Source organism: Vanellus vanellus, assembly GCF_965231255.1.
Source record: "Vanellus vanellus genome assembly, chromosome: 1".
In the NCBI taxonomy this organism is placed as follows: Eukaryota; Metazoa; Chordata; class Aves; order Charadriiformes; family Charadriidae; genus Vanellus; species Vanellus vanellus.
In genome coordinates, this window is record NC_138905.1 from 123,081,666 (window position 1) to 123,101,417 (window position 19,752).

The 19,752-nt window shown below is 41.0% G+C and overlaps 1 protein-coding gene across 3 annotated transcripts in view; it reads left to right on the top strand.

The window, feature by feature from the left end:
• ABCG1 (ATP binding cassette subfamily G member 1) overlaps positions 1-15,641 on the top strand; it is a gene marked incomplete at both ends in the record, with an annotated part of 58,138 nt that extends 42,497 nt beyond the window's left edge. For all 3 annotated transcript variants that reach the window (XM_082493692.1, XM_082493693.1, XM_082493694.1), the window contains 10 exons: positions 4,569-4,714; positions 5,410-5,533; positions 6,587-6,701; positions 7,417-7,565; positions 7,749-7,850; positions 10,302-10,470; positions 11,763-11,863; positions 12,328-12,486; positions 13,890-14,008; positions 15,413-15,641. In XM_082493692.1, the coding sequence (XP_082349818.1) occupies positions 4,569-4,714; positions 5,410-5,533; positions 6,587-6,701; positions 7,417-7,565; positions 7,749-7,850; positions 10,302-10,470; positions 11,763-11,863; positions 12,328-12,486; positions 13,890-14,008; positions 15,413-15,641 (1,413 nt within the window). The remainder of the gene's footprint in view (positions 1-4,568; positions 4,715-5,409; positions 5,534-6,586; positions 6,702-7,416; positions 7,566-7,748; positions 7,851-10,301; positions 10,471-11,762; positions 11,864-12,327; positions 12,487-13,889; positions 14,009-15,412) is intronic.
• Positions 15,642-19,752: the final 4,111 nt, after the last annotated feature.

Consider the following 19,752-nt stretch of genomic DNA (forward strand, 5'->3'; position numbering starts at 1 on the left):
GACACTCAGAGCTCAGGCTCTGCTCAGGTGGTGTTACCAGAGCATGCCAAAGCCTAGGAGTGGAACAGTTCAGTGCTGCACAGTGTGTTTCATAACCATATATGCCTAGGGAGGGAGAAGATAATGCCTGCAGCTCAATATAAACTAAAAGTCATGGCATTGATGAAAGCAGAGATGGTTCACATTGTTGAGAGAGTTGTGAAAAATGAAATGGTAGATCAGAAAGTGTTTGGAGGTGTTTTGGCTGACCTCAAGCTGTGTTTCAGTCCAGCATAAGACAGCACCACCAAGGAGACCGTATGATCTCTCATGCACTGCCTCCCCAAGGAGGAAGCCTCTGTTACGTGGGGGTTATGCTGAGGGCTAATGATGCTTGTGTGATAACATGGCCCCATGGCTAACATTGAGATTTACCTTCCAAGAAAGCTAGCTGCTCCTTCTACCTTTCTTAGGCACACGTATGCTACTCTGGCCAGGTCTTCAAGTGGCTTAGCAACTCAGTTGTCCCACCACTGAAAAGGGAGTTACTATTAGTATAGGAAGCTCCCAACGTTTTTGCTATACTTACTCCTGTAAAATTCAAGTTTTGAGCTTTCCATGAATTTTCAGCATTCTTTTTCATAAATAGAAGGGTGAGATTTTAATTTTGGTGCATTTTGTGCTCCCAAAAGCATGCACTGAGGAGACATTTTGTGAGCAAATTAGGAAATCGTGCAGGTGACTGGAGGAAGCCACCTTGCAGGACTCAAGTGAAACCAAATTGTGCAGGAGGAAGGAGAAGAGGGGACACGGGACTGGGAGTGGAGCATGGACGTGAGAAAGTTGTGGCCTGAGCATGAGAGGCTTCCTGCTCTTCCCCAGATGCCAATATCATTTTTTTTGTATCTGATGGAAGCTTGAACTTGACTTGTTGGACTTAACTATTTCAGAGGACTCTTACTGTAGTAAAAGACGCCGCTGGCAGTAGCTGGCATGTGATTCTTAAGCAGAGTTTTATAAAGGAAAAGGTGAAACTGTTTCAGTCCCACCCGGTGAAAAGCATTACCCTTTGCCTGAAATGTGAAAACTATGGCAACTTCAAAGGTAGAGCAGTCATTTTCATGACTGTCGTTTGTCCATATTTATTTCCAAATTGGAACATATGGCATTTCTTCAATCTCAGAGAATCCTTGAAAATCAGAAAGAGCTCCAGAGAGGGAAACGTAAAGGAATCAACATGTGTTTGGTAGCTTAAGATTTCTTTGATTCTCTCAAATGCTTCTTTTTTAATAAGCTAAACACAGATTTTTTTTATTGGAAAATATGTTTGTTTAGAATCAGCTGTTAATTTTATTTGTACTTTGAAAGTCTTAATCCATTTACACTTTAGTAAGGTAGGCCAGGCAAGTTAATTCACTTGTTCACACTGTCACTGTAATTACAAACAACTCTTTGAGGAAAAAAACTGCTGTATGCATTTATTCAACACATATTAGAAGGGCAGTCATTTTCTGGTCAGTATTACTGGCCTGTGCTGGACTAGAGCATTCATTTTATTGATGTAAATTTTAAGGTAAATGTTTATCATAGATAAAATTTATGAATTTATGCTCTTGTGTTAGCAAGATTGCAAATGCTTGTTTAAAGCAGGGACAAGTGAAAGATCTCCAGTGAACCATACTTTTTGTCTCTAGTTGACGTAGAGTGCACTGCCCATGTCCTGTAGCATCCTTCCTAGAGATAAAGGGAAGAAGGTATTTATCATAGAATCATAGAATCATTTAGGTTGGAAAAGACCTTTAAGATCATCAAGTCCAATCGTTAAAGTAGCACTGCCAAGTCCACCACTAAACTATGTCCCTAAGTGCCACATCTACACGTCTTTTAAATACCTCCAGGGATGGTGATTCAACCACTTCCCTGGGCAGTGTGTTGCAATACTTGATAACCCTTTCAGTGAAGAAATTTCTCCTAATATCCAATCTAAACCTCCCCTGGTGCAACTTGAGGCCATTTCCTCTTGTCCTATTGCTTGTTACTTGGGAGAAGAGACCAACCCCCACCTCGCTACAACCTCCTTTCAGGTTGTTGTAGAGAGCGATTAACGTCTCCCCTCAGCTTCCTTTTCTCCAGGCTAAACAACGCCAGTTCCCTCAGCCGCTCCTCATAAGACTTGTGCTTCAGACCCCTCACCCGCTTCGTTGCTCTTCTCTGGACATGCTCTGGCACCTCAATGTCTTTCTTGTAGTGAGGGGCCCAAAAGAGAACACAGTATTCGAGGTGTGGCCTCACCAGTGCCGAGTACAGGGGGATGATCCCTTGCCTATTCCTGCTGGCCACACTATTCCTGATACAGACCAGGATGCTGTTGTCCTTCTTGGCCACCTGGGCACACACAACCAACACCCCCGGGTCCTTTTCTGGTGGGCAGCTTTCCAGCTACTCTTCCCCAAGCCTGTAGTGTGAATGGGGTTGTTGTGACCCAAGTGCAGGACACGGCACTTGGCCTTGTTGAACTTTATACCATTGGCCTCGACTCATCAATCCAGCCTGTCCACATCCCTCTGTAGAGCCATCCTACCCTTAAGCAGATCGACACTCCCTCCCAACTTGGTGTTGTCTGCAAACTTACTGAGGGTGCACTAGATCCCCTCATCCAGATCACTGATGAAAATATTAAACAGAAATGGACCCAATACGGAGCCCTGAGGAACACCACTTGTGACTGGCCGCCAACTGGATTTAACTCCATTTACCACCACTCTTTGGGCCTGGCCATACAGCCAGTTTTTTACCCAGTGAAGTGTATGCCCATCCAAGCCGTGAGCAGCCAGTTTCTCCAGGAGAATGCTGTGGGAAACAGTGTCAAAGGCTTTATTAAAGTCTAGGTAGACAACATCCACAGCCTTTCCTTCATCCACTAAGCAGGTTACCTTGTCATAGAAGGAGATCAGGAAAGTCAAGCAAGACCAGCCTTTCATAAACTCATGCTGACTGGGCCTGATCATCTGGTTGTCTTGTACATGCCATGTGATGGCACTCAAGAGGATCTGCTCCATAACCTTCCCCGGCACCAAGGTCAAACTGACAGTCCTGTAGTTCCCTGGATCCTCCTTCCAGCCCTTCTTGTAGATGGGCGTCACATTTGCTAACCTCCAGTCAAGTGGGACCTCCCCGGTTAGCTGGGACTGCTGATAAATGATGGAAAGTGGCTTGATGAGCAGTTCCACCAGCTCCTTCAGTACCCTTGGGTGGGTCCCATCTGGTCCCCTGGACTTGTGTATGTCTAAGTGATATAGCAGGTTGCTAACCATTTCCCATTGGAACGTGTGGGCTTCTTTCTGACTCCGTCCATATCTTGCATCTCAGCGGGCTCTGTACCCCAAGAAAAACTGGTCTCACTCTTAAAGACTGAGGCAAAGAAGGCCTTAAATACCTCAGCCTTTTCCTCATCCTTTGTCAATATGTTTTTCCCCCGCATCCAATAAAGGATGGAGATTCTCCTTAGCCTTCCTTCTGTTGCTAACATATTTATAGAAACTTTTTTTATTGTCTTTTACAACAGTAGCCTGGTTAAGTTCTAGTTGGGCTTTGGCTCTTCTGATTTTCTACCTGCATAACCTCACGACATCCTGGTAGTCCTCCTGAGTTACCCGCCCCTTCTTCCAAAGGTCATAAACTCTCCTATTTTTCCAGAGTTCCAGCCAAATTTTGGCTGGTGCTTCTTTCTGAGAATGAGGGTTGAAAGGTTTTGTTCTTTTTTTTCCCCATCTGACTGAGAGAGGGAGCTAACCAACAGTTACTCTTTTAGTTGCTTGAGCAATGTAGCTTGGATTCAGCCATTTTTGTAACTGCTTTTGCTGATGCCAAAGAGCTATTTTCCTTGTATAGGGCTACCAGGCTAGATCTACAATCATAGAAACAGAAAAATTCATAGCAGCTGGGATTGTTCTCCTTTTGCTCCAAAGACCCTGGGACAAGCTGAGCTCTTCCTGAAGCTGTGCCTTGAGGAAAACCCAAATATCTGAGAGTACCTGTGCAACTGAATTGGCTTTGAGGGGAATTAAACACTTAAAATCAATGGCCGTTCTTGAAAGAGTAGACTGTGAAGAACAGATGAGATGAGAGCAGGTCATTGTTCTATAGAAACCACTGATTTTTGTTGTATACTTTTGCAGTCCCTTGTAAATACAGCCTAGAAGTTCTATTGAAAGAAGTTTCTTGGTTTCACCGTGTAGTAACTCCTCACATCCTGCAAAACTCTTTTGATATCGGTGCCATATGCAAGGGGTGCTATAGAAGAACTGATTGCCACTCCCATTTTCACAAGCAAGGCTTGCGTACTGAGACAGGTCATGTCGGATGAACAAGTAGAATTTGGGTCAAAATATTCAATGGTAGGCTGTTAAGCCCACTGAATCTAATCAATGTTTAAGATCCACCTTTCCTACATTAGATGGAGAAAGGCTTCAGTGCATGGGTGGTGAAACAATGTCATGAACTAGTTTACATTCTCCATGACGATCAGTAAAGAGGCTTCCTTTTGTGCTAACAAATTTAAATGACATACGTTGCTGTGTTTCCTTTAGGTAAAGGAAATATTGACAGCCCTCGGTTTGCTGACATGTGCCAATACGAGGACTGGCAGTCTTTCTGGAGGCCAGAGAAAGCGTCTTGCCATTGCTTTGGAGCTGGTGAACAATCCTCCTGTCATGTTTTTTGATGAACCAACCAGGTACTTCAAGGCCAAAAATTAAAGGTAGACAAATATCACTTTATATAGAACAGCGCTGCAGAGAGGTTATTCACCTCTAAGTCCTTGGAAAAGGCTCATTTTTTATTGCCTGTAAGTACTGAATAAGGCCCCAAGGAGTAATTTGGTTTGGATACTTAGTGCCTTGGGTCACTGCTGTAACCACTGGACCGTGGGACTATAAATAGTTTTTAAGGGAGACAAACTGAAACAGGAAGGAAGAGAGAGAGGAAATTATTTTCAGATTGTGGCATGAGATTTACTTTTCAAGCAAAGATAGCTTGAATATAAGCATTTTAAAGTGTGACTTTTAATAATGAATGTAGCATATTTAGAATCAAAATCTGTGATCAGTCTAGGAGGAGGCTGGGAGACCTATGAATATGTATCTATTCATTAAAGTTGGGAGCATTTAAATTTGTAGTCCTAAAATGTAGAAGTCCCTTAAGGCAGCTTTGAGAATACTCCTATTTTTCATTCTCAGGCATGCTTCCAACTTAATTAAAAGACTGATGGAGAAATACAAGCATAAGGTTGGCATATGATAAAATTAAACTGCTACAGAGAAAACTTATAAAAGGATAATAGTTGGAGACCGAAGTAGCAAATAAGCGTGCTAGTTTTGAGTGGTGCCTATGGACCTGTGGATAACAAACAGTTTCTTTCCTTTTATTCAGCGGCTTGGATAGTGCATCATGTTTTCAAGTTGTTTCTCTGATGAAGGCTTTAGCCCAGGGTGGCAGGTCCATCATTTGTACGATTCACCAGCCCAGCGCTAAACTGTTTGAGTTGTTTGATCAGGTATGATTCTCAAACTCTTTCTTTTTACATGTGGTTTAAGTAGGTTATCTTTTCAAGGCTACACTCTGTGAGTGAAAACATGAATAATTCTAGCCTATGGTTACAAATCAAATAAAGAAATTAAACAAATAAGAGCAAAATATACTTCTTTATTATGGTTTTCCCTTTCCTCTGCACATTTCCAATATTTAAATGTAACATTTTTAAAGAATCTGTCGGGTATGTTTGTGAAATTGTGATTATCACACTCATGATTTTTATGTCTTCATCCACCACTGGGCACAGGACTGTCAATAAAGTAAATAAGAGGTTATTTAAGAGCCAAAGAGCTTTACTGCCAGTGTCTGCATTGTTGCTAGTACACATTCTCATCCTAGCTACACAGGTGTAAGTTCAGAAGAGTTTATTCATGTGAAATAATAATAATTGCAGTGAAGTCGGTTGGAAGTATTTTCTCCAACCTAACAACAGGATTTGGACCATACATGTTTAGGTTAGATTTAAATTTACTTGTTAGGAGATTTAAATTAGACCTGTGAGAGCTAAGAGAAAACCCGCTACACGACAGGTGAACAAGCTCTTGCAGATTGCCAGTCTGGCAAGAAGGTTTATTTAAAGTCAATAGTGTGGCTAAAAGTAAGAATAGTCAAGCTGTTTCCCATTGCTGTGCTGTTCCACCTCTCCTTCCATTCCTACATTCACCAGCCTTGTCTCTCAACCCAAAATATCCATAATGTGTTGAAATTAGATGGCTTGGCTATACAGTTTCTTGACTGTTTTCAGCATGTGTCTAGGGCTGGAATTAGTCTGTTTCTGTGTTAATGTGCTTTAAGTCTTGGAGTGAATGTTTGCAGAATTCAAATCTTAAGCATTTCATTTTCCATTAGTTGTAATTCTATGCAATGGTATTTCTAAGTGGTGACAAATCTTCCCACAGGGACGAGAAGAGGTCATTAGGTTCATGGATTGCTGTCGTACAGATAGCACATTCAAATATTTTGATACTATTCCACATTTTTCTTTTTTTTTAATTTTCTTTTCCTTGTTTTTCAGCTCTATGTTTTAAGTCAAGGTCAATGCATTTACCGTGGGAAGGTATTAAACCTGGTCCCTTATTTGAGAGAATTGGGTTTGAATTGCCCAACCTACCACAATCCGGCAGATTTTGGTAAGAACAATTCAAATAGTTTATTTAATTTATTTTGTATTTGATTAGCACCTTCAGGGTAATGGAGACCATTGTGGTTTTTGTACTTTTGTACATATATATTCATATGTGCATGTGTACATACATGTACCAAAATTCAAAATCAAATTATTCAGATTTTTTTTTCTAAGTAATTTGAATGCCATCTAGTGGTAAAATTTAGTGAATATTTCTCTCTAGTGGAAGTCCAGGTCCAGGAAATGAAAGATAAAACATATTGTTTAGTGTTTCATAGTAATTAATTTTAGTGACTTTTCAAAGAGGCTCCAGTATTCAGTTTGTTTTTTTTTTTTTTATCTTGAACAATACCGCTGTGGTATTGTACAGCTAATCGCACTGAGGGTTTTTACATTGTTGTTTCTTAATTCAAAAAAAGCAGTAAGCATCACAAAAATAGACATTTGTCATTTTTGATTACCAAGAGTATCTCATATTCACTCCTTTTCCTCTAAAATAGTTCGTTTTAACTTCTGGGATGAAGAGAACTCTCTGAAGATTTATAGAAAGATACATTTAAGTTATGTGTGTATACATATGAATTTCCATGTGGCATTTGAGAGCCTATTTTAAGCGAAACTCCTATTTCTGTCAGTGTAACAGAATCAAGGGGATCTAACAGTAAGGCTTGTAACTAGTCAGTAGTGTAAACCAGTAACTTACTTTCTGGTTTTTGTAGTTATGGAAGTAGCATCTGGTGAATATGGAGACCAGAACGGCCGGCTGGTAAGGGCAGTACGGGAGAGGATATGTGACACAGACTACAAGAGAGATGTTGGTGGTGAGAACGAATTGAATCCCTTCCTCTGGCACCGGCCCTCTGAAGAGGTATTTTATATATCACAACTAATAGGCATGCCTTGAGGTTGGAGGGGGGGGAAGAGAATTTAAATCCTTGGTCAGCGGAGGAGGTTTCTGGGCACATTCAGCTGACGAGAGTGGGGTTTTGTGAATGAAAACTAAGCAAGATACTGCAAAGAAAGAAGTTTATTCTTTTATGTGTTTCCTTAGGATTCCTCCTCCACAGAAGGCTGCCACAGCTTCTCCGCCAGCTGCCTAACCCAGTTCTGTATCCTCTTCAAAAGAACTTTTCTCACCATCATGAGGGATTCGGTAAGACTGCCTTTATAATAAATTTTGTAGCCAAAATGTCTATTCAGTTGGTTGTGAGGTAGTGTAATACGCCTTAAAGGTCCTGTCCAACAGCCTGTGCGTGAAGATTGTCACAGAATTTCAGAGGAAAAAGACTGATCTTTCAGTCTTGCTGTTAATTGTACCATCTGCATTGTGAACAAGTTTTCTTCAGAGGAACTCAGAAGCATCTGCGCTAAAAAACTAAAGCCTAGATCCCCTCTGTGCTGGCAAGTCCCTTATATAGTTATTTATCCTGCTGAAAAACGAGCGGGAAGTTGTACTGATGTGCCACAAAATAAGTTTTTCCAGAAAATTCAGGGTGGCAGAGCTGATAATTTCAGTGTGATGTAAGATTAATACTTGAAGTCTTTCTTTTTCCTTGTGAAACAGAAAATCAATAAATGAAAACCTTGCTTCTTTGAAAAGGGAGCATATCTGTTTTCATACATTTAAAATCAAGATAGAGTAAGTATTTTAATCGAAGTCTTCATTCTGAAGGAAAAAAAAACAACATAACTTTAACCTTTTCCTTAAAAATAAACACCCCCCTTCAAAATCCCAAATCCTGCAGGTTTCATGGAAGTTCATTAAATGTTTTGGCTGCCTAGTTTGCATGAGCAAAATGCAACGGGACTTTTTTTTTTTAACTCAGGAAAGTTTTTCTAATCTCTAAGTAGTTGAGTTGTTTGTGACTTTAAGAGAGAGGACTATTTACATTGTCTGATTGATGCTTTGAAATGTCCTCTAGATAGGATTGTCCCTTCACTAACAGGCCTTAGTTAAGGAGATGAGCTTCCTCAAATAGAACTTACATGGACACCTGTCCAAGGGACTCACCCATGTACAGTGTAATTGGTACTAGTTCGCCAAGTGCTTTTCTCTAATTTGCAATTTGATGAATCTGCGTGGGGTTTATCTGCTGCTTTTTCTGTGGTTTGGAAGGTTTTTAGTGCTTTACATGGGGAGCTGGGGGGGGAAGACAATATATATGTTAACATAAATTGATATATTAATTTTACATACTTGTCCTTAGAAAAGGGATACAGACAATATATCTATACTGGTGGGCACATGGTGGGTTCAGGTGAAGTAGTTTGAAAAGCAAAAGCAGTTGAGCCCTGTGGAGCTCACCATGAGTGAGTTACCCTTGTGAAAGGGTAAGCTGAACTTCACTGAGCTCCAGATGCTGTAGCTACACTGATTTTGACCTCCACCCAGGCAGGTAGCTTTTTAGGACACTACCATTTGCACTGCAGATATGTCCACACAGAACTACAGACCTGGAAGAAACCTACTGGACCAATGTGTCCAGGCCTCTGCTGTCAGATAACCACATCATTCCTTCTTTTTCAGAAAGGGAAACACTATATTGAATGATACAGTAAAAGCAATTGACTGTTCTCCCCACTGCTCTGGTTGGGAAGATATGGCAGAACCATTAAATTCTAGTAGCTATGAAGCATCTTGTTATTTCCAGACCATATATATTACACCCATTTGTTGTTTTGCCACATCTTTGTCATAACTTGTTCTTCTCCCTTGCTCTTTTACATTATAGTGCATTTGTCATTGAAGGATTAATTAAGTTGTTTCATTTTGCCTTCCTCCAATCTGGCATACTTTGCCTATCTGGTCTAGTACCAAATATTTGGTCTAAAATAAATTGACGTGTTCATGTGGGAGGCCTGTTGTAATCTGAAGCATACATACAGCTTCACATTCTCCATGTTGCTCAACTAGCTGATCAGAATGTCTCTGGTACACATGGAGAGTATATCTCAGAAGTGTGCGAACACTAACTATGGATCATACGGTCATCTCTTCGCCTCCACTAAAGGGAAACTGTAACTTGTTTTCTGATGCATAGATTGAAGAACAGTGTTGTTTTTAAGATTTTTTTCCTGCTCAACTGTAAAGCCTTGCAGTTGTTCCAAGTTTTATTACTTTTTTTGTTCTTCCATACCTCTTGTAGGAATACTGTATTTCGGAGAAGGCACCAAAGGCTAATTTATGCCTGATTAAATTAGTTTTGTCTATACAAGCCTGAAATAACTTTTCTGCCTCCCTCTGCTCTGGGAAATTGCTCTTTTAGTCAGAGAGAAAGTCTGCTTCTTCTGATGAATGAGGGCCAATGGCTGCATGACATTGTCGGACAGTAATATTTCAGGTTGCAGCATTTGCAGTTTCTACCTGTGTTTACAGGAAGAATTTTTCTGTACTGTAATAGCTGTGTGTCTGATTCACACTGGAAAGCTTATTACGGTAAGTTTTCCTTAGCTGAAGCTTAGTTTGCCGGTAGGAAATTAACATTTCTATATAAGTTCTTCTGGACATAAGTACTCCTTTTCTGCAGTGTGATTTCAGTCATATTGCCATTGTTTTTGAGCCCAGACTTTCTGATCAGAAATACTGCTCTTTCTGTGCTTGTAGGTCCTGACACACTTGCGTATCACCTCACACATTGGCATTGGACTGCTCATCGGCTTGCTCTACTTGGGCATTGGCAATGAAGCTAAGAAAGTCCTCAGCAACTCCGGCTTCCTCTTTTTTTCCATGTTGTTTCTTATGTTTGCTGCGCTCATGCCAACTGTCCTTACATGTGAGTACCAGTCATACCGTTACATCAATGGACAAGGAGATTGCAGTAAACTGTGAGGGTTTTGTAATGTATCCGTTTCATATAAGATAACATTTGACTTATGCTTCTACTTCTAAGACAGCCGTGCACTCACCTTGCACTCACTAAACTGCGGTGTAGAGGCAAAAAGAGGTAGGCTTGTCCAGTGGCACCTCTCTCCTCCCCAGTTTTGCCAGTGTTTCTCAATCCCAACAGTTCACTCTTACAGTCCTGGACTGGAATTTCCCCTTTTTCTAAGGTGCCAGTGCATGTCAACTGTGTCATGAGATTGTGCTTGGTCTTAGGGAGGCAGTAATAATGTCTCTAGGACTTTGTCCTGGTTTTAGCTGGGGTAGAGTTCATTTTCTTTCTAGAAGCTGCTGTGTTTTGGATTTGGTACAAGAAGAATGTTGAGGAACATTGATAACACATACTGTTTTAGTTGTTGCTAGGTAATGTTTATATTAGTCAAGGACTTTTTCAGCTTCCCCTAGAAACTGAGAGGAAGCACAGACAGAACAAGCTGGCTGTAGCTTAGGCATCATGCTCAGTATATAAATGGGGGTTGGCCAGGAGTCAGGGATCCGCGATGACTGCTGGGGATGGGCTGGGCAACTGACCATTAGGTGGTGAGAGCGACTTGTGTTGTTTCACTTTATTCTGTGTATTTTTTACCATCATTATTATCATTATTGTTATTTTCCTTTTCCATTACTGTCCTGTTAAACTGTCTTTATCTCAACCCATAATTTTTTTTTTTTCCTTTCCCCTCCTTTGCTCCCTCTTCTCCCTACCCTATTGAGGGGTGGGGAGTGAGCAAGCGGCTGCGTGGTCCTAGTTGCTGGCTGGGGTTAAACCACGACAGACTTCTAAGTCCTGGCTCCTGAGATCAGCGTGTTCACGTAGTGTTAGAAGCAAGCTCCTGCAGTATGGACTGTTCCATACTTTCTTTGGGAGCACTGTTACTTTGCCTTCCCCATTGGATCAAAAGGAATAACCAGGTTCTTTAAGTTTTAACATCACTTTTATTTCAAAAAAGCTGCTTTGAACAACATTCAGATCATCTGAGTAAACTGGTACATATTCTAGACAGTGAGCAACTCTTAGGGCTGTCCTCTTACATTTCATTGCAAAACACTGACACTTGCTGGTCTGTCAAAGGCGTCAGTCCCACTGCAGCAGTTCAGGATTAGATGTCTATAAACTCTGTTATTTATTACATGCAAGAATATTGCACACTGACAACCTAACTTACTAATTTGTGTTCTCTGTAGTTCCTCTTGAGATGGGAGTATTTCTTAGAGAGCATCTGAACTACTGGTACAGCTTGAAAGCCTACTATCTCGCCAAAACCATGGCTGATGTTCCTTTTCAGGTATACGCTCTATTCTTCAATAAAACAAGAACCATTTAAGTTCATGGCAAGTCCACTTGGCAGACAGATTAGTACTGGTATTTTATCCATCTGAATAGTGGAGAAGCTATCCATATGTGTGTGCTGAAGCTCCTGGTCCAAATCAGAAGCACCGTAAGAGTAAACAGCAGGACTTCACAAAAGCTGAGGCCTGACCCAATATTTTTTAATAACCAGATGATCATCTTTGCTTTTGCAGAAGGGGAATTGAAAAGGGCTGTAAGTGAGAGGGATCTGTTTTCTAATGCCCAAGTAGTAAGATAGATATCACAGTCAGTGGCAGATGTATTTATTCTCTTCAGGCATGCCTGTCATGTAAAGCTGAGAGATTTGGATTACATGGAACTCCCCGTGTTTTTCTCTTACTCAGAGTAACAATGAATGTTTGGCTTTAATGGACTAACTCCAAGCTTATCTCCTTGCAGATCATGTTTCCTGTGGCTTACTGCAGCATTGTGTACTGGATGACTTCACAGCCCTCTGATGCACTCCGATTTGTCCTCTTTGCAGCCTTAGGAACCATGACATCCCTGGTGGCTCAGTCACTGGGTCTTCTCATAGGTGCAGCCTCTACATCCCTCCAGGTACTGATGGTGTTTTGTGGTCTCACAGAAACCCTGCTGTCTCCTGCCACTGAATGCCTACTGTGACTGCTACTGTGTCCCCAAGACATTTGCTGAGAGATAACAGGCAAAAAATTGTCTTGGTCTGATATAGTTACTTGACCATTCCCACTAGCATCAACTTAAATGGCATGTATGCGCACTGGATGTGAGGGTCTGAAGTTCCTTCCCCATCTGAATGGGGCTGTACCTGCCCCTACTTGAGTCGATTGTCACTGGCCAACCATCCCAGGCTGAGCAGGTCTTAGAAACTGCAGGAGTGATGCATTTCTATGCATCTACAAAGTGGAGGTAGGCCATGAGGATCAGTAACTCAGGAGGGGGTTCCTTCATTCACATACCAAAAGGTTGCAGGAGGCTTGCCCAGAAACTATACCTCTGCAGAGGGAGGGAGAGAAGCAGCTGCTGGAGTGACTGCCACACTGGGAGCTGGTTATGTAGCTCCATTCTGTCTCCTGACAGGAAGAGTGCTGAGCTGATCATACCACAGCAGAACTGGTTTGTGTTTGTGATAGCAGGTGATATTGACATTAATATGCACTGACAGCTATCAAGATTTCTGCAGTAGAAGACTTGATTCCCTCTCTGTGCCACTCTCTGGAGACCAGCATAGACCTGTTGTGTGACCCCTGTGCTTCTGCTCTTGCTGGAGATAGCTGTATGGCCTGAGATAGCTGTATGGCCCTTTACCCTGAAGGGGATGTAGAGGACACGCTGAAGTTGGGCCATGATCTATCTTCCCCACCAAAGCCACCGATCTGGAGATGTTTCATATCCTCTTCATCAAAATTTAGGATCAGTCGAAGCTACTGTTTGCATGGGATTAATGAGGAGGGAGGTCTGTGTCGTCATGGGGAGCGAGAGAGGAGGGATAATATTTAGGAAGGGTGGTCTCATTCTCAGAGAAGCAAGGAAATCACAGTACACATCTTGCTCTGTAAACTTCTTGGTGTGTTCAAGTCAAAGGACTCGAAGGATAGATACCAGCGGCATCGTTGACTAGTAGCAGGGTTTAGGAAGAGGAGACGTACCAGTTTTCCTTCACTAACAGATTCTGACCTCCCCCTCACAAGAAATGCTGTCCAAAAAATGTAGTAATCTCACAGTATTTGGAACTGTGGTAGTGTTGAGGAGTAGAGTTATGAGAAGAACTTGAATGGCATTGCTCCCCACTGCCTAAGAGGGTAGGTTTTCACTGCCTATTTGGTTTTGGCACAGAACAGAGGATTTGCCATATGGAAAGTCTGCTCTTTTAAAGGCTTGTTTCCTCAATGGAGGGCAAGACATCAGACGAAAGAACAAGTTAATACTTACTTTTTTCTCTGGCTGTCTCACAAGAGACTGTCTATTCCTTCTCTTTGCAGGTGGCCACTTTTGTGGGCCCAGTTACTGCCATCCCAGTGCTTCTATTCTCTGGGTTTTTTGTCAGCTTTGATACCATCCCAGCGTACCTCCAGTGGATGTCCTACATTTCCTATGTCAGGTACTGCTAGGGAGGCCATTAACCTCCCATCGTGGAAATGCTGTTTGTTTGCCTTTGTTTGCTTGGTTGTTTATTTTTGGTGCCAAAGAGACTACAGAGTATAAGAATATAAGCATACATATGATGTATACCACATTATCTAACTACATTTTATGTTTTGTATGATAGGAAATAAATAGGAACATTCAGTACAGATTATCAGCCACAAATCCACATCAGTCCCCTTGAATTCAGTGGGATTGCACAGCACACAAATGGCCCTGGGTTGTGCAGTAGTGGACTTCTGAAATAATAGGGACAGTATACCCAACTGAGAAGTTGATGCCAGCACCTCATTTTGTAAGAAAAAGTTGTATAAATCACTGCTGCATCCTAGGTAGACTTGTTGGATAAAGACCTGTTTTTAAATTTTGCAGCACTGCCACAAGAGGCATGGGATTTATGTCATCTCTAATCTAAACTAGTGGTTTAAGAACCATAGGCAGCTCATGTCCTGTCTATGTCTGTCACTCTTGCTGTCTGAGACAGCTATCTTAAGATGGGATGATTGCGATCAGGAAACTGCTGAAGGCTAGCACAGAGGGTTAGTTTAGACTAGACAATTAAACATTTATAGCTGAAGTTTGGTGGGGTGAATTTTCCTCTCCCCCTTTTCCCCACCCTGCCCAAGCCGCACTATTATTGAGAAAACCCAAGCTAAAATATCTTCTCATTTGGCAAGTGGCAAGTTTCTTACACAGAAACCTTTCAAAGATTAAGAGACCGCACTGCCTGAATTAGTAGCTAGAATTCAAGACGAAGCCTTAAACCATTGTCTAGCCTGTACAAGGTCTCCTGAAGCTGGAGGGAGCTGTCATACACGTGGGATCCATGATGGTGTATCTGCTCGCAAAGTCAAATCCAAAGTGCACCACCCAGTGCCAGGGGAGACGTGGGAACTGTGCATTGCCAGTGAAGCTATGGCACATGGAAGGGGAGAGAAGAGACGTTCTAGACTGATGCCAGTTTTAATATACTTCTGACTTTAAATGATGATTGTATCCTTGCTGCTTAGTTTCAAAAAATGGAATTAATGATGTCACCTTTAAAAGGCGAATTACTGAATATAAGCTGAAAGTAGTCTGCTTTGTATTTTAATGTTTTTCTTTGGAGAAATTGCACTATACACTAACTGGCAGCAGTTAAAGGCAAAACTTCTGTCCTTGTTCAATCTTACGTAAAATGCCAGTGACGTGTAATTTGCTTAATTGTAACAGGGATAGAATTTGCCCCGAGACACATGTCAGAACAACACTGAACCCCTTGGTGTTTCCATCTGAGCTCTCATAGGGATTGTATTGATGAGGAGTACTTCTAAACAGATCATCAGGACTTTTCCTTGAAATCCATCCTTCTTCTTTCCAGATATGGGTTCGAAGGAGTTATTCTCTCCATCTATGGACTGGATCGAGAAGATCTGCATTGTGACAAAGATGATACTTGCCATTTTCAAAAATCAGAGGCCATTCTGAGAGAACTGGATGTAGAAAATGCCAAACTTTACCTGGACTTCATTGTTCTTGGAATTTTCTTCTTCTCTCTGCGCCTAATTGCCTATTTTGTTCTCAGATACAAAATCCGAGCAGAGAGGTAAAGGAAAAGCAGCTAAAACGATGCAGTAGGAAGATCTTTAGATATGCAATAGAGTCCACTTGACATTGTCTCACTGTGGCAGGCCAGTCTCCAGTGCCCAGCTAGATGCTGTTATGACCTAGCCCATAGAGAACCACAATGGGATAGCGGACATGTAGTGTTAAGCCAATCAGTCCAGTTGGGTTGGGTCATGTTTTCATTATACTTTCTAGCTTTAACTAGGAAGAAGAAATAGAAGGGAATTTTACACCGCAGAATATCAATACCGAGGCAGTGTAACTGTAATAAAAAACATGGCTGCAGGAACTTTCCTTATGAAAACCAATTTCATGATAAGGTAATACTAGTCCTGGTAGCCAGAATAATATGTCATCTATAGGTGACAAGGTAATGAGATGCAAAATGTGGAAAGCAAAGAAAACAGGATTCTCTCATCGTTTTAAATTCAGAGTTTCATCTTTGCAGTTTTCTAAGTATTATTATGCAATACTTTTCCACAGAATTACCCCTTCTGGCCAAAAGTCTGTAAATGTATTGATTAATAAGGTAAAGATATCTTTTTAATATGGATACTTTTTTAAAACAATCCTAAAGTGATTCAAGTAATTATTTTTGTTTCTGTCTAAATTTAGAATTCTGGTGCTTTGCTTGTCAAGGTGGTCTCATATCTCAAAATTGCAGTGATAGGAGGAAAAGTCAGATTCTGAGTCTGCTCTAAACCTGTGGTTCATATTTTGGAACAACAATAGTAGCACAGGCAGTCAGACATGTTCAAGCTGTCGCTGAATGATTGAAAAAAAACATTCTTTTGCAGTGTCTTTTAAATCCTTGATATTTGTGATATTTAAAATGCTAATTCTGCTCATTATCTGTATGATCTACCTCCTGGGAATGAAAAAATCAAAGCACTCCAAGGGTCATGTTTTTCTTAAAATTGTTAAAGCAGTATCTATCCCTAAAGCCTCAGCGATTGTTAAAGCCTGATGGAGTGCAAGAGATATCTACAGCACAAAGCTTGGGGTATTGTGTTAAAACAATTGTGACTGCCTCATATGGCAGGATTCATTATATCTGCAACACACTATGTGTAGGACTCTCCTCAAAATATACAAATGACCTTTTAATACTGCAGGTCTAATTATGCCAAGCAGTTTTGTTCTCAGCCTGAAGTCTACATGCACAACATGGGAACCGTTGCTAATTGATCTAAACACCAAGGAAACCATTAAAAGAAGCGTGCATTTGTTTTGCATATCTCACCTTTGTAAACTTGGCAGTGGGAATTCTGGTTCCAAGTTGATGTGAATTTTGTCACTGATTTTCATGGGTTTGGATTTTCAACCCAAAATGAAATTGTGGGGCCCATACTCATTTTGGACACCTTGTTGAACTTCCGTGTGAATTCCTTTACCTTCTGCCGTTACTGTGTGTTTACCGTAGTGTCACAGACCTCCAGGTCAGACCTACAAATTCTATAAATGCATTATTCCTATCAGGATACTGAAGCCTTGTAGATTGGATGCAGCTCAATGTCAGCAAACCTTTTGGGGGCTCAGCAGCTCATGACAGTAGTGTAGGTGAAGAGAGACATGGGGCGTGTGCTGGTCAGCAGCAGTCAACAGTTCACAGACTGTTTTCGAAGACTCCATGGCTACACCTATGCTAGTAAACTAAATAGTGCTGGGGCCAGCTCTGTTAGTCCTCAGACAAGCAGGACTATTGGGAACGGTCCCTGTACTGTACTAACAGAGCCCAAACATTGTCTGGAAAAGCTGTGGCTGTGGTGGGCTGCAGCTCTGCCATTTAGCAGTGAAGACAGTTGTTCCCCAGTTTTCCTGGCCCGTGCCCAGGCTCTGTTTAAATTACCAATATAGACAGAGACCATGTGTATCTGTTAAATGCAGGATGCTTGAATTAAGTCTGTGTTCTGGAAGATTTTAAGTAAAGTCACGTGTTTTAGGAAGGTTAGCTGAACTTTCCCTGAAAATAAGATTGACCTGTGAAAGCAAGGTCAATCTTTACTGTAGAAGAAAAGAAAAATCCTTGCACAACATCTTTGCATAGTTTTGTTGCTGTTTTTTCACAGCATGTCCTGGAGCCCGTAGAGCTTTTGTACAGTTCTACAGCTTCTCCAGGCATAATCTCAAGCATGTATGGGCCTATATGGCTGTCAGATATGAGAAATTAAGAATTTTGGCTATTCTAAATAATACTCATAACTGTGAACAGTTTTTTAAAAAGTTGCAAGCTGAAATCCCTTGGCACAATATGCCTTGATTATTTCAAGACTCAATATATTTGTGAATTATACAGGTGATTCAAATGCTGTTTGCAAGCAGATAAAAAACTACATTGCCAAATTACTCTCTTGTTGCACAGTGCTGATTCAGCTGTAGGCTAGCTGGGTTTGAGAGAGTGTGACGTCCATGGCATTAAATACCTTCAGGGTTCATGTTCTGTGTTTACCAACACCATTTACCAAATACCACATTGAAAATCCATTGCAGTGTACCAAATGAAGTAACTTTGCTGACATTTCAACATTGTTAACTTACACAATGACAATGATGTCTTCTCCCATGTAGACCAATTTAGCAGTATGAGTTCCTTGGATACTATCTTGTTATCTGTGTCTGTTCCTCTGTTTGTAGACCTTCTTATTTTACCTCTTTAGTCTGCAACAAGTCCTCCTGTACTGTAACTTTGTGTTGTATTACGGTAGCCAAAAGTCTGGTCCTCCACAGGTCTTCCTAAGAAAACTCATGCTCTGGAATATTTTTTTGTCACTCCTTTTTTCATTAGATACACTTTTTTCCAGCCATCTGCTGGCAGCATTTAGCTAAAAGTTACTATTCGAAGGAATACTTTGAGACTGTACCATCCCAGTAAAGAAATAAATTAATCTCTTGAAACTCAGTGCTATACATAAATGAGATAATCATTCTTTCCTTCCTTAGCTCTAAAATTAGCTAACGATATCTCGTTTGCCACTACGGTGCTACAGAAGTATTTACAGTCCATCCCAATTATGTTTTCATATACTGCAAAGATTTAACATAGCCTCAGCTTGGCTTTTTTCTGTTTATGTGGAAATCAATTCTAGCAGGCTGGTATAAAACACATTTCCAGGTTAATGGGCTGAGCATGCATGTGCTGTAGCGTTAAGCAAGCACGTTGTGAAGCTCTGGAGGCTTCACATGGAAGAATAATGAAGCCAGCAAGATTCTAAAGACTTCAAATCCTCAATTTATACAGCCATATATAAATAGCCATAAACTGATTAAAATCAATGCCATTATTACCATTCGAACCAGTCACAGTCTGGCTAAAAGTTGCATAAGAGGCTAAAAGTTTTTTAAAGGTCTCTTGAAGACTGAATGTATGATTTCTGTTGGGGTTGCAGGAAGACTTTAGTGTTCTGTTGGCCTCCTTGTTTTATTTCAGCTTGTTTTGTGCATGCTGCTTTGGTTACTGTGTATATCAGTTAAGACTTTATATGCTTCAAATGTTTTTTTGTTGTTTTTCTTTGTGGAAACTTGCATATAATGTGAAAAACCCTGAATGTTTTTGAAAAGAACTTAAAACTTTATTAGTTACAATTAAATAAAAGATTTGGAAAGCAGATTCTACTCACATAAGAAATTGAGAAAATTTCATCTTTATGGATCAAAGGGAGTGACAGAAGCATATCTGCTGCTGAAATCCTGTTCACTCCTTAATATTTGGGGCCCAAGATACCTTTTTTCCACTAAAGGAGAGGAATATATATATACATAATAGGGAGAGCTGTTTTTGTAAGTGGGAGGTAATGAACACTTGAGTACTGGCTGTATCCGATGACTGGCATTGCAGTCTACTCTTTTGTGTCAAAGTCTGTGTTGCCAACAGAAATGAACGTGTCGTTAAACATCTGTTCCTAGAAAGCAGTGTGGGTACGTACTGACCTGTGCCACTGCAGTGATCCTCACAGAGGAAGCCCTCTCTGCCCTATTTATGCAGCGCTAGGTGGATGTCTTCCGCTCTAATGGGATCCTTTGAAGCCCTGTGCCAGCAAAGTGCTTAAATATCTTAATAACTTCTCACATCTGCATTGTGAATCAAAGGAACGACTA